At 36.5% G+C, this 15012-nt stretch overlaps 2 protein-coding genes across 3 annotated transcripts; both read right to left on the minus strand.

Annotated features, from left to right (window-relative positions):
- Window positions 1-972: 972 nt before the first annotated feature.
- Window positions 973-1521, minus strand: LOC125214865 (U-box domain-containing protein 12-like). Its single transcript, XM_048116062.1, has one exon. The coding sequence runs from the start codon at window positions 1519-1521 to the stop codon at window positions 973-975; it is 549 nt and encodes a 182-aa protein (XP_047972019.1).
- A 2780-nt stretch (window positions 1522-4301) lies between these two features.
- LOC125214380 (TOM1-like protein 9) lies at window positions 4302-9191 on the minus strand. 2 transcript variants are annotated; one of them, XM_048115382.1, is made up of 10 exons: window positions 9076-9191; window positions 8762-8840; window positions 7935-8033; window positions 7735-7848; window positions 7469-7629; window positions 6963-7044; window positions 6702-6787; window positions 5840-6031; window positions 5208-5632; window positions 4302-5105 (listed from the first exon to the last, which is right to left on the minus strand). In XM_048115382.1, the coding sequence occupies exons 1-10, from the start codon at window positions 9174-9176 to the stop codon at window positions 4495-4497; spliced, it is 1950 nt and encodes a 649-aa protein (XP_047971339.1). In that variant the 5' UTR covers window positions 9177-9191; the 3' UTR covers window positions 4302-4494. The 2 variants fall into 2 exon arrangements, with proteins under 2 accessions (XP_047971339.1, XP_047971338.1); XM_048115381.1 differs by lacking the exons at window positions 8762-8840; window positions 9076-9191 and having other exon boundaries at window positions 5250-5632; window positions 7935-8087.
- Between the last annotated feature and the right edge of the window lie 5821 nt (window positions 9192-15012).

Genomic DNA, 15012 nt, shown 5'->3' on the forward strand with positions numbered 1-15012 from the left:
AAAATCATCTCTATTTTTTTTCTTTTTTAATTTTTTCTCTTTTTATTTAACTCAAAAAAAATAATAGTACCATCATCCTGTGAGGGAAATAAATATTTTATAATTTAATTAAACACAAAAATAATTATCATTCACATTTAATTATTTAATTATTAACTTATCACTAAAATTTTAAGCTATATAAACAACTAGATGTATATACATTTTCGAATATGATCATTCACTAAAATAAATAATACTAATTTTTTTAGTCTTTACTATTCTATTTGTATATAATTGATACTATATTGGAGCTTGGTTCTTTTAAATTTTTGGTTTTTCTCCCCTTAAATTTATACTACTATATAATATTAATTAAAAATTATAAAGTATTTTTTTTTGTTTTCATACTTTACGGTTAATACACAAGAAATAAGTATAAAAATTTTATGATATGTAATCTTATAATTTTGAATTTAACTATAGATTAGTGCTAAATATTAGCAGTAGTATATTTATTTGTTTAAAACATACGTATAAGCATTAAGAAACAATTGTGGGTAGATAAATTTTAATTATCTTAATTTATGAAATTTCCATAAGAGTAAAGGACAAAATTGGTCCTGAACATATGACCATTTTATCTTTTTGGTCCTAAACATTATCTTTTGGATTTTTTGTCCTGTACATATGGAAATTTGATCATTTTGGTCCTCCGTCAATATTTCCGTTAAAAACTAACGGTCAACGGGTTTAATCTCAATTTTGACCAAATTAAACTTTTAATTCTGATTTTTTATTCTCTAATTAATTTCCTAATTATTTTTAAAAATATTATAAAATCTAAACCCATCATCACCACCTCAATTATTTTGATCGTCATTCCCCCAATTCCGCTCCAGCAACATCTCCGGCGAGCTTCAGTGCCTCGCAACTCTCCCGGATCCCACTCTCAGTCAAGCCACGGCCTCCCCAATTATGTATAACCAAATATCAAGAGAAATTAGGGCTTCCGACACCAGCTCTCACCGCTCTCTCCTTATTCAACGAGACGGAGCACAGCTTGTAAAGCGCCGTGAGCACGTCCTTCTTCCCTCTGACCGAGCCATTTATCAGCAACGCAACCAGCGGCGGAATCGCGCCGCATTCCCCAATCGACAGCTTGTACTCGTCGACCAGAGCCAAACTCAGCAGCGCGCAGGCAGCGTTCTGCTTGGACGCCTCGGTACCCGTTTTCAGCACATAAATTAGGGATTTGACTGCTCCGGCTCTGGTTAACACGCTCTTGTTGCCGTCGTGGAGGGACAGATTGAGCAGCGCGGTCACCGCGTGCTCCTGCGTCGTAGGATTCGAGCAATTGAGAGGCGGAATCAGAGCGGGCACCGCGCCCGACTCCCCAATCAAAGCCCGATTTTTTGCCAGTAACCGCAATTTAGCCGCCGCCGACCTCATGACTGCAATTGAAGAAGACCGCAATCCGTCGACGCAGAGCTTGACGGTTGGTTGGAGGTCTTCCTGCGAGATGCTCTCGATTATCTCCATAGAAAACGTTTCTCTCTGTAGGAAACCGGAACAAGGCTCCTGGTTGTGGTCAGAGGCCGTAGCTTGACTGAGAGTGGGATCTCGCCGGAGATGTCGTTGGAGCAGAATTGGGGGTGGTGATGATGGGTTTAGATTTTAGAATATTTTTAAAAATAATTAGGAAATTAATTAGGAAATAAAAAATTAGAATTAAAAGTTTAATTTGGTCAAAATCGGGATTAAACCCGTTGACCGTTAGTTTTTAACGGAAGGAGAACCAAAATGATCAAATTTCTGTATGTTGAGGACCAAAAAATCCAAAAGATAATGTTTAGGACCAAAAAGGTAAAATGACCATATATTCAGGACCAATTTTGGCCTTTACTCTTTCCATAAATATTGTATGATTCATAATTTTCCATATATATATAAAAAGGGTAAAGTAATAAGAAAATAATAAAACTGGTTTAAATAAAAATCAGTTTAAAATATAAGGGCATTTTGTATATACAATGTTTGTTAATAAATCATTACCCTTCCTTAAAACTCGTGTCATAATTAAATGTGACTATAGTGGGACGGAGAGAGTATTTCTTTATTGGGCTAATCTATTTTATTTTAGTTTTGGGTGGGAGTAGTAGGATAATTTATACTTCCTCCATCTAATAAAACTTGAAAATAGCACGAGTTTTAATTTGAAAATGGCACGGGTTTATAATCATTAATCAACAACATATTTATATTTTGGCTATTAAGTATTTCTTTATTGGGCTAATCTATTTTATTTTAGTTTTGGGTGGGAGTAGTAGGATAATTTATACTCCCTCCATCTAATAAAACTTGAAAATAGCACGAGTTTTAATTTGAAAATGGCACGGGTTTATAATCATTAATCAACAACATATTTATATTTTGGCTATTAAGTATTTCTTTATTGGGCTAATATATTTTATTTTAGTTTTGGGTGGGAGTAGTAGGATAATTTATACTCCCTCCATCTAATAAAACTTGAAAATTGCACGAGTTTTAATTTGAAAATGGCACGGGTTTATAATCATTAATCAACAACATATTTATATTTTGGCTATTAAGTATTTCTTTATTGGGCTAATATATTTTATTTTAGTTTTGGGTGGGAGTAGTAGGATAATTTATACTCCCTCCATCTAATAAAACTTGAAAATTGCACGAGTTTTAATTTGAAAATGGCACGAGTTTATAATCATTAATCAACAAAATATTTATATTTTGGCTATTATTCTATTAAGTATTTCTTTATTGGGGTAATCTATTTTATTTTAGTTTTTGGTGGGAGTAGTAGGATAATTTATACTTCTTCCATCTAATAAAATTTGAAAATTCCACGAGTTTTAATTTGAAAATGGCACGGATTTATAATTATTAATCAACAAGGAGCTTGCCAAGGCCAGTAATCTGCGTACTGTTAAGCTATCGGAAAATGGCTTGAGCGGGGAGATTCCAGTGGGAATCTTAAATCTTGAGAGTCTGAAGGAGTTTGTTTTGTGTTTCCAAGCCACCGTTTCTTTTTGTGTTCACACGGTAATTAGGATAGTTTGTTTTGTGTTCCCAGGCTAAAAAGTTTAGCGTGTGATGTGTATCAATCCATAAAATTTGCAGTTTGCTAATATAGTCATAAAGTTACAGTAGTACTTAAAATTTTACTATACTCACTAACTCGTTACTTATAATTTTATAGCATGTTCATGTCCACACTCCAACCAAAAAATATACTCCACTGCATCTAAGTTGCTTCGTATAATACGTTAACTTTTAATTTTCATCTTGATTAAAATTGGAAACATGAATAAATGAGATCAAATTGTATTCACATTATCAATGGAGTACTAGTAAACTCTAATAGAGTGTCCGTGAAGACACCTTTTTTTATATATATATATATAAATATGGAGTAGGAGTAGTATTTTTAAAATTTGTGTAACATAGTACTCTGCTTGTCGCATACTAGTATTACCATGAGGAAATTAGCAGTCCTCTTGATTATTAATAGTATTAATTAGTTACTGATTGATTTGATTATATAGTATTTTTTTTGTATTTATAGAACGCGAAGATACATGTGATTCCCGGAGATTCAGTTGCATTTATAACAGCACAAGTGAGGACGAGGGATAAAGAGGCAACAGGTTTTGTGTTCTCCCATTGCAACGTAACTGGGTCGGGCCGGATTGCATATTTAGGCAGGCTGTGGAGACCGCATGCAAGGGTGATCTTCGCTAACTCCTATCTCAGCAACGCTGTCAACCCTCAAGGGTGGTTCGACGATCAAAATAATAGGACTGCGTTTTCTGGAGGATTCCAAAAATGCAGGCCCGGGAGCGAACCTTGACAAGCGGGTGAGTTTTACTAAGAAGCTCAACGAAGAAGCAGCTAGGCCATTTGTCGGCCTTGATTTTATAGGTGCTTCTTCATGACTCATCACTCCTCCCAAACTCTACACTATCCATTTTCTAACTGTATTTCTAAATCCACACTTATATATATAGTAGTGAAAAACTAGTTTGAGTTGAATGAATGCAACTGTTGCAATTTAAGTCATTTAAATTTATTTCACATTATGTAGCATCTATTGCTTTGTAAATGTAAAACTAAATATCAACATTCGAACCCAAGCTCTGCAATTTTTATAAGAAACAATTTATATTCCCACTATACACTCAAAGTAAAACAATTTTTTTTCGACACGAAATTTTATGTAGTACCCGAATATGCTTTACAAAGTATGCCCATCGATGCACTCACTCACCCAGCCAAACCAAAAAAGAGAAAAATGTTATTTTCTTTTATACGAGTTTCCGTTTCTACAATGAAAATGTACCTGATTCTACTAACAAGATTTCCATAACAAATAAATACCAAAGAGAAAAGAAATGCAGGCATGACGACGCATAAAGGTGAAGAATATATATATGCAGCAGCAGTCAAAGAAGGACATCTCTCCATCTCTACCTCTCTTCACATGCTCCCAGCTCTACCTGGTGTCGTCTTCCCCGGTTTGAACTTAGAGATGTCTACAAGGTCCCCGAATAGCTTGTCCTCCGCCCTAGCCGGCCTTCCAGATGGAAGAATGTTTGACGCCGGATTTCTCAGCCCGCTGTCATCCCTTACTGACATCGCGGATATGGTTTGCTGAGCAAAGTAGGCATTTTGCATTTGATTTTGGCCTTGGCCTTGGCCATAGCTGTATCCGTATCCATAACCAGCAGACATTTGGTGGTTGTACATCTGTTGAGGATGATACATGTATCCCATCTGGGGATTAGCTTGCATTTGCTGCGGATACATAACCGCGTGCTGCTGCGGGTTCTGCATCGGGTAAGGATGCAACCCTTGCATTTGGTTGCTCTGCATTGCTGTGAACTGGCCTCCATTATACACACCAAGCGCTGCCTGATCATGAGCCATGGGTTGCGGACCTGTAACATAAGCGCCACTAGGCGATGGTTGGGCATGATTTACTACTCCTTGAGTTGCTTGAATTTCTTGAGCCTGGTTTGCTGCAGGCAAACTGCTGTCAAGTTGTGCTTCCCATGGCGGAGGGGGGAAGGAATCGTTAACCTGAGCGCCTACGACACAAAAAGATAAATTATAGGGATGATTCAGGTACGGCACCTACCTTTTTTTGGGGGGGATGGGGGTAGTTCATATAAAATCAATTGAACATGTACCATAAACTGGTGAGGGTGGCTGCTGCTGTTGGGTCATTTGACCATAAACTGGTGAGGGTGGTTGCTGCTGTTGGGTTACTTGACCGTTCCAGGTGCCATTTGGGTATGCAGAAGGCTGTGGAGCGTGAGAGTCTTGTGGCTGCTGAAACTGAGAAGGAGAAGGATAGACGTGTCCAACAGGAGTCGGTTGTTGATTGCTATTACCATCTGAAAACATGTCGACGAGTGCAAGAGCGTTGTGCTGAGAAGCGGCGGGGCTAGTTGGTTGGGGCTGTCCCACAGGAACAAGTGCCAGTGCGTTGAGGTCATCTCCACTCAAAAGATCTATCTTTGGGTCAGCCTTTACTGGAGTTGACAACTGGCCATTAGTCGTGGGAGGAGGGATAGACAACTGTGTCGTCCCTATGCTAGTACTCGATGTAGGGCTGCAAAAAAGTGATAACATCAATCACTATTTAATTCATAATCACCTTGAAATAAGTTTCGAATGCAAAAAACCCATTGCAAGAGCTCAGCAATGGATGTTTAAGTGACAGCCAAATTATTTAGGTCTCGGCAAGACCAAAAGACGAAGAAGAAAATACAAACAACAGTATGGAACAAGGATATATAAGGGCATATTTGAAACTTACCCTCGATCTAATTGTTTGGTATCACCAGTGTCGATAAGAGGAGAATCAACAGGTACCAAGGCTTTAGGTGGTTCAGGATTTAACTTCTCTGACTGAACAGGGACAACACCAGAGGCATGTGCTTCATGCTTTGCCAGTACTCGTTGCAAGTCATCGTTCAGTGCCAACCCTTGGCACAATAGTGATTCGTCCCTAAATAAGGACAGAAAAATCATCGAAAATAACATTGTAGTGCAAGCCACTAGTACAGTTAGAGAATACAAACTTTGGCGGTAGATGTATATAGTACTACATAGTCGAAGACTATACTCTATAGATATTGTAGAGCTTTCTATCCATCACCATGAATCCATATAACTAATGGATAAGAGGTCACATCAATACTAGGTGTAACAGAAGCAACTTGATATCCACAAAAGCATACACAGAAGGCACTCAATTAAAAGATCGTAGTTCTAACTAGCATACAATTATGCGGCAACTACAGATAAAAACATAGACCATTTACGGCGTTTTCCTGTACACTGGAACAATATGATAAATCTATATTAGAGAATACTAATCTAACAAATAAAAGGAAGTTCACCCCAACTCACATTGTGAGTAGTAAGTTGCTAAGCCCAAATAAAATACCAGCTTCTACAAAGCAACTGAAGTGATAACATAAATTTTTCAGACAACTGAAGAGGAATAAATACCTAAAAACTAAATGCACCAGATGGAAGCATCATTTTTCAACATCTATTACAGGACATTCACCAATTAGATGCGCTCTTACAAAATATTATAAAAAACAAGAGTATGAATGTAGCAAAACTAAACCAGAACAAATGATAAACACTGCAAGTAAACTAGAGCTTACGAAGTTGAGTTCACAAGGTGCACTACTCTTTGCTTGTAGGTACGACATTGTTCGACCAGATCAACAATGACCTCCTGCTTAATTCCCTGCCAACAGGTACTTGGAGTTCAATGTCTTAAATATAAATTGATTCAAGCAACAACTGAATAAATTAACATATACATAGTATGAGTGAGTTATGTTTCCATTAACAACACAAGGACAAGTAAATCATAAGAACAGAATATTCTGAGAAAGTTTCCATCTTCAGTGTAGTAATACCTCTTTGTTTCCAGGATCTAAAGCACTCAACATTTCTGATAGGACATCCATGATACCTCGTGCATTTTGAAGTTCCGTCAAGCTGACATAAAGCCAGTGATGCAGAAAATATCAGATAAACAGAATTCCAAACATAAAACATCAGGATAGGAAGTAGCCACATTTTTTACCCGGGTATAAATTTTATAAGTGATAAACTGATAATTAGCTTTTACTCGGTACAAGCTAATAACTTCAAATGCTCGATAAGAACTGAATTATTTAACAATGAATAAGAAGAGAAATCTAGAAATGTTTCGCTCTTCACAATTTAAACTTTTGCAAATGAGAATTATCTCCAAGAATCCATTAAATATGAGCCCCATTTACATAGCTGTTAGTGAACTGTCATATTAGATAAAGGATAGCATGTTGCATACTTCCAATAAAATGAAATATACCGTCGCATGCCATAATTCTGTGAAATTGAAAACCATTTAAATATTTCTTTTTCGAGAATAATGCACCTCAATGTTGGGAACTCAGCTTCTGCAGAAGACTCAGCTCCATCAGCTCTAGGTACTGGATTGCCAATATTTGGTGGATAAGATGTCAAGGGTTGTGTTTGCGGTGGTGTGAATACAGGAGCTGACCTCTCAGATCTCTGAGGGAACACTGCACCAAGACGCTGATAGGAAAGACACAAATAATAGAACCATAAGGAAATAAAGAAACCACTGTGTGTATGCTTCAGTAATTAAGTGTTAAGACACGAAGTTACTAGCATAAGTACCAATAAAGCCTGGTATGCCACATAATACTGAGGATATCTTCCCCTTGGTCCTCCAAAAGCTTCTTGCCATGTATCTATTAGAATCAATATCTTCTCTTTGACATGGAAGTCTGGCTGCAGTGATAAATTTTGCATCACTAAAAGCAGAGGCACCAAATCAAGACAATGATATATAGTGGGGACATCTATGAACTAGATACCTTCTTTTTCACCATTTTCACCATCTCATGAGGCAAATCTTTCTCAGCAACATGCATATGGACCATATCACCACAGTTCTTCACAACAGTCTCCAATAACTACAGTTATGCAATGAAAACATTTGCAAGTGACTGAACTGTTTGAAAATTTCTTCCATTATAAGGATATGTGCCTCCACAAGAAAGGGAAAACAAATGCATTTTCAGATAGTTCATACCATGATTTATGCATTCTCCTCTTTGGTATGTTATACCTCACTTTATCCATCCAAATCCACAGGACACAAACAACTTATTCTGTGTCTTCTTTCCATTTGTCAACCTATTCAATTACAAGAGCTTGATAATACCCAAGCCCTCTCCAATGATCTGAAAGAAGAGTAACTGCACCCAGTTTGCAAAATTGTTCATGCTCTACACTAATGAAGTGTAAATGTGTCTGAAATGGATTGCAAGTCTGCAACAACAATCTCTTCAAGAAACCAGAAGCATAATTTTGAGAAGCTAGGAATTGGCAACTTGTGTCATATGCACGAAAAAGCTTGTTTCAGCATATTCAATTCAGAGTATCCTTCATCACCCAGAAGAGTGCATCGCCAGTAATTGTAGATAATGACTGAAGAAAATGAAATATTTTCCCTGATGGAATCCTACCTAGATTGTCTATTCATATTCATTGATAATAGCAGATTCTGCATACCCAATCCAATTGAGCATTAAGAACCACAGCTGATAACCAACTAGGATTAATTCATTTGATTATTATGAAATATGAACAGACAAGCGCATGTGCATATGATATCACACAAGAGAATTTAAGCTCTTACTGTTAAGGCTAGCAGCTGAACTTTCGGATTCCTGCTACCAAGGCGCTTTTTTATACCTCGAACAACATCTTTTGCTTGTCTGATAAAAATTAAATTGAGCGTAAGTTCACAAAGCACCACCATCTTCAACAAGGATACAAAGTTTCCTGACTACTTGAGCTCCAGCTATTCCTATAATAATTATCAAGTTTCCTAAACTAAAAACTAAAGAAAAAATAGGAGTAATTATGAAGTCAAGGCTCACAGCAAACATGCTCTATTTTTTCTATTTTTTTCAATATAGATGAGCTAGAAGAAGAAGAAGAAAAAATTACGCAGGATCGTGATTGCAAATATCACAGATCTCAATATTCATAGCCCAATCCGGCCCGATCAGCATATCGCTGGTGGCTCTTTCCACCATAACATTCACCATCTTCTCTCTCAATCCACAAACCTAATTCCACAGCGATTGAATTGAAGTCTACGCGTCAACGCCGGCGAGAATCTATCCACCGAATTCCCCGAGAATCGAAAAAAACTTGAAGATAAATAACAAATCCGTGAGCGACAAAAATGTTATCTCGGGGGATCCGATCTCTAGCTTCAATCAGTTCTTGTAATTTTGGACTGCAGAATCTAGTTGGAAAAAAATTTGAAAAAAAATTCAATTTTAGAGGGTGAAGTATAGGATGGGGTAATCCAATAGGATTGGGACGCGTGGAGATGTTCTCGTTTTAATGATGATGATTGACGCCGCCGACTATGAGCATCGGACGGCGGTGGGGCGTTTGAAAAATAGTGGGTTTGGTCATTGGTGGGCCACGTCGATTTTTATATGGGGTTACGTGTTTTCAATTATTGTTGCTCAATGCTTTGCCACTCTATAGTCATAATTGAATTCATTGGTTGACTTAAATTATGGATATTGTAAATTCAAATTATACTCGATGGCAATATCTTCCCCTCCCCATTACAAAGGTATCCACGATTCGGAACAGCGTTTCGGTTTGGAATCGTCACTTCAAGTTTTGGAAATTGCCGAACTGCAAAGGGTATTTTGATTCTGTTCGGGTTCCAAACCTGATTCGATGAATTTTTGCGGTTCGACTTGGTTTTATGGTTTTTCGGGGGTTTTTCGGTTCCGATTGGAGCGGCGTCCGCACCGTTTTGGTTTGGAAAATTTTGAGCCGACGAACCATGATTCAAAATCGATGGTTTCGGTTCGGGTAATCTCCGGTTCGGTTTGGAAGCGAATCGTTCTGATTTGCGGTTAACAGAAACAGTAAACGCCACCTCTACTACCCAATTCAAGCCCATTGAGTCGTAAGAGGATAAATCGCAATAAATCTCGTCTATTTCATAAGAAAGTGGTCGTATTTTCAATGCGTACAGAAGTCATCATAATCGATGAAATTCTCACATTATTATTACCGAAATTTGAACCTAGGACTTTGAACTCAATTAATTCCTTGAAAACTAATTGAGCTACTCGTCGGGCATTGTAATCCAACATAATTTCATACTGTAGTGAATCGGTGATTAGGACTTAATGATATTCTAAAAAATCTTTCGATCTATTGAGGAGTTATGAGTTGAATCTAGACTTTTAGCTCGGTCAAAGTTTGAAATCGATTGACGGTTATTCATTTCATTGTAAGAATTCTCTTTTATGTATTTTCAATGTTGTCATTTTAAACCTTACTTCAACGCTCGAAATTTATTAAGAGTAACTATACTTTTTATCGTACGAATTCTCCTTTATATATTGTCAATTGTTATTAGATGTGCTAGGTTATGATTTGAACCGTGCTCTAGGGCCCTAGGCCTCTTTTATAATAGTACTACGTATGTTTTGATTGCTAATAGTAAAAATATCATAAAACTAACAAGTTCAAATGTCAAATAATAACATGAAGTTTTTTATCAAAAATAAGTAACAAAAAGATTTAAATAATAAATTCAAAGCAAAATATTTAGTAATTATCTCTACTACTCTCATATTCATCTTGAAGATTATACAATTCAAGTCATTATATTCATTGTTGATACTATTAATATTGTTGATACTATTAAAATTTTAAGATCTCAATCATACTGTCAATTGGAGCTAACTCAATTCATCAAATTTATTGTTGACATTACTAGAAATTTTAGTGCTTGACTAATGCTGTCAGCTAGAAATTAATATAATTCAAATCATTAAATTCATTATGGATACTATAAGAATTTTTAGAGCTCGAATCATACCGTCAATCAAAGATTGGAGCACAACTCAAATCATTAAACTAATTGTTGATATTACGAGCTCGGATCACACTGTAAACTAGAGATTAATACAACTCAAATTATTAAACTCATTGTTGATATTACGAGCTCGGATCAGACTGTAAACTAGAGATTAATACAACTCAAATCATTAAACTCATTGTTGATATTACGAGCTCGGATCAGACTGTAAACTAGAGATTAATACAACTCAAATCATTAAACTCATTGTTGATATTACGAGCACGGATCAGCTGTAAACTAGAGATTAATACAACTCAAATCATTAAACTCATTGTTGATATTACGAGCTCGGATCAGACGTAAACTAGAAATTAATACGCTCAAATCATTAAGATCATTGCTGAAACTACTAGAATTTTTAGAGTTGGATCGAGTGTCATTGGGACATCAATAATCTATTAGTCTCATAAAAATATGTACAATTAAAATGATACGGGAATTAGTGCACAATTGGTAAAATAAGAGAGAATGAGAGAATGGTTGTTAAAGAGTGTAAGCTGAATAATTAGACCCACATTATTATTAGTATTTAATGAGTTGTAATAGTGGATCATAGTAGTATAAGTTGTGAATAAATTGATGTCTTTCGGTAATGTGTTGAGGATAACATTCTATAAATGGAATGTCCATATTTTTATGAAATTAATAAAAATAGAAAGTGCACATATTTTTGGGGATTGGGGGAGAAGTACAATTGAAATCTTTAAACTCATTGTTGATACTAGTAGTAGTACAACTTTAAACTAATTGTTGATACTAGTATTAGTACAATTTTTAGAGTTTGTATCAGACTATTAGAGCATCCACAATGAATGCCCTAGGGCGCTCTAGTGGTTGTTGCCACATCGCATTTCTTAGTCCGCCCTTCTTTTGCAATGGTTTGCCCTAGTATCGCCCTATCAATTATTCATTTTTCATTTTAATTTTAATTTTGTTTTTTATGTTTACACATTATAAATAGAAAAATTAGATATTAAATTAAAGAGCTAGCAAAACATACATTACTTAATTAAAAAAAAATTTACAACGGAAATACTTAAAAAAGGTACAATTTCAACGACACCCACGTGCCCAAACTTCTTCAACCATGCCGTTCATGAGTTGAAGATGGGCTTCCGATGCACATGTTCTCCCTACTTGTAATCTCTCATTGACTCCATAGGTAAACCCCGAATGAACTGGGGGGTTGTATGACCTACGCCGATTCACTTCATCGTCGGACAATCCCCACTCTTGTACCTTCATCGTGAATAATCATGTTGTCAAGATGATGCACGCGTACATGACATTGGCGATATAAAGTGTGGTTTTACATGGAAATCTATTTAGTTTGATTGAAAGATTTACATCTAAACATGCTTTTATCGATTGTAAACTAGAAACATGTTAATAAGCATATAATCACAGATCATACTGAACATATATGCAATTAAATAGAACGATACGTATGAATTCAAGTAATTGAATTCGAACTCCTTCTTCAATCGATCTCTACCACGGATCTTCGATCTGTTCCTTTAACTTGGAATTGACCTTTGTGTGGGCAAAGCTTGTCAAATTCAAAAGCGGAGAAGAATTGAAGACAGAAGGAGAACCCTAAAATATCGATATTTCTCTCTCGTTCGAGATCGAATTTTATCGGTAGAATAATAACTGCCTTCTCTTCTTCTCCCTTTTATATTAAGTTAATTATTTTGGGCCGGACGGGATCTGTGGAGGATTGGATTGTGCCATAGTTTAGGCTTTTACTAATTAAATTAAAACTAATTTAATTCAAGCCCAAACTTAAATATTATTATCATCCACTATAGATATAATATTGATCTACCCCGTCCAAATCGAAATTACAAGTATTCCGGACTTCCTCTTTAATTAAATCATTTCCCGTGTTAAAGATATAAATATCCATTAATTAATATCAAGTCCTATCCGACTTTTATTAAATAATTTCTTTTTCCAAGAGTGGTCTAGTTCGAAACATTATTTATTATTCATGGAATAAATTTCAACTTGCCGTTTTCGAATAATAAAACCTTTTTAAACACCTCTTGAGGATATTATCGATCGGCTCTCTCAGACACGATTCATTGCAATAACAATACTAGCACCACTTAGACATTAATGATCACTACCCAATCTATCAAGATTCTTGGGCAACGAAAGACCCTCACCATTTGATAAGTAAAAGTAGTTTTCAATTAATATCGTATGCTCAATGTTATGTCAACAATGATTAAGAAATGACAATCACGATACCTTGTCTTTCAAGTAAATAGCCAAGAAAGACTTATCTCACTTGTTTGATCCTTTTAGTGCTATACCACACGGACGTTGTTCATTTCCTTAGGCAAGGAAACTTTCGGATTGACGTCGCAACCTTTCGCGATAGGTGGTCAAAGCCTATCTAGGTTGTGAAACAGTTTTCTTGCAAGAACCGACAAGTTACCTCTTTGTGAACGCGCTCACAACTCGTCTACTATGTATTTAAATGGAAAGCATATTTCAATATCTCATAAATACATAAGTAACTCATAAGCAAAACACATTGTAACAAAATATTCTTTCTCATTAAATGGTAAAAATGGATATAAGAGTTATTACATATACAAGCATACGAAAGATGCTTTCGTATACTAACTCTAACAAAGCACGATCGAGACAGCCGAGCCTTTCACTATTGCCCAACGCGCTTGAAGCACACCAAATCCTCGCTCCACGTCCTCCATGCGACTCTTGCCGCTCGCAAAAAGGCTCTCCTCGGCGGTAGCGAGCCGGAATTTTGCGTGGGGGTCCAGAAGAAGAAAAATTTTAGTGCTCCTTTGTTAATAAATGCGGTATATCTCGATGATATTGTCATTGAAATTAGTCGTACGAAGACCCTTTTATGTTTTGCCTTTTCTCATCATTTAGAATTAGAAGATCTTAAAAATAAAGGAATATTTTAGATATTTAGTTCACAAGATATAAATGCATATCGAGAAAATTTAATCTAGTCGAGAATAATTGATATAAGAACTTTGTGATGGCCTTAAAAGAATTTTACCTACTAATAAAATTAAGTTTTTCATAAGTAAAAGCAATTGTTTAAATGTACATATTAAATTTTTTTGGTAAAACTATTAATTATATTACAATATTAATAAAAAAATAGTTTAAAATTGTATATTACTTATTATTGAACAAATGATATCCTTTCAAACTATACTCTTTAAAAATCCTAAATTAAACACATCTCTAAAAAATGAATCGAACTTAGCACCTCGACCACAACTAAGAACTGTAGCGGTATCACGGCCAAGCTGCACTACCGAGTCCATATTATTATTGCCTCTGAATATATATATATATATTATACTAAAAACTTCAATGGCTGGGGCCTTGGGCCCCAAGCCCCAACATAGCTTTGCCCCGCTCTCGGATCCGTTGGGCGGAGATCGTCTTCAAGAAGACCGGCCATCTCGGATACATGTCATCGGCTAAGTAGTACCCCATATGATGTCCGTCCATTGGTAGTGAACTCGATAAGGCCGTTGCCATTGCATTGCTCGCTGCAGAGACACGATGTGTTCAACACGTTGATATCGTTGTTTGACCCGGTCATGCCGAAGCGAGCATGCCAGATCCAAAGACGGTAGTCAACGATGGCTTCAAGGATCATCTTTGGGTGGGTACCCTTATACCCACTAGTGAATTGGCCTTTCCATGCTGCCGGACAATTCTTCCACTCTCGTGCATACAATCAATGCTCCCTAACATTCCAAAAAGCCTGCACCCAATTGTGCATCCTCATCGGACCGACAATCTTCGACATTCGGCTTGCACAAATATGTGGTTTCGAAGGCGTCAACCACGCTCTCACAAAATTTTGCCGATACTCCCGCCGTTGTATCCCCAACGTGAAGATGTTCGTCGAACATGTCCGTCGTGGTCCGTAGGCATGACGGCCCAACCATGCACTTCGTGAGCGGAGGCATCTTGCC

The sequence above is a fragment of the Salvia hispanica genome, chromosome 3, assembly GCF_023119035.1.
Source record: "Salvia hispanica cultivar TCC Black 2014 chromosome 3, UniMelb_Shisp_WGS_1.0, whole genome shotgun sequence".
NCBI lineage: Eukaryota > Viridiplantae > Streptophyta > Magnoliopsida > Lamiales > Lamiaceae > Salvia > Salvia hispanica.

Excerpts from the sequence above, each read along its gene's own strand:
- LOC125214380 (XM_048115382.1), bottom strand. The coding sequence starts at position 9,176 with ATGGTGAATGTTATGGTGGAAAGAGCCACCAGCGATATGCTGATCGGG. Across the intron at positions 7,045-7,468 it reads GCTGAGTTCCCAACATTGAG|CTTGACGGAACTTCAAAATG; the intron begins GTGCATTATTCT and ends GCTTTATGTCAG. Across the intron at positions 5,633-5,839 it reads ACCAAACAATTAGATCGAGG|CCCTACATCGAGTACTAGCA; the intron begins GTAAGTTTCAAA and ends ACTTTTTTGCAG.
- LOC125214865 (XM_048116062.1), bottom strand. The coding sequence starts at position 1,521 with ATGGAGATAATCGAGAGCATCTCGCAGGAAGACCTCCAACCAACCGTC.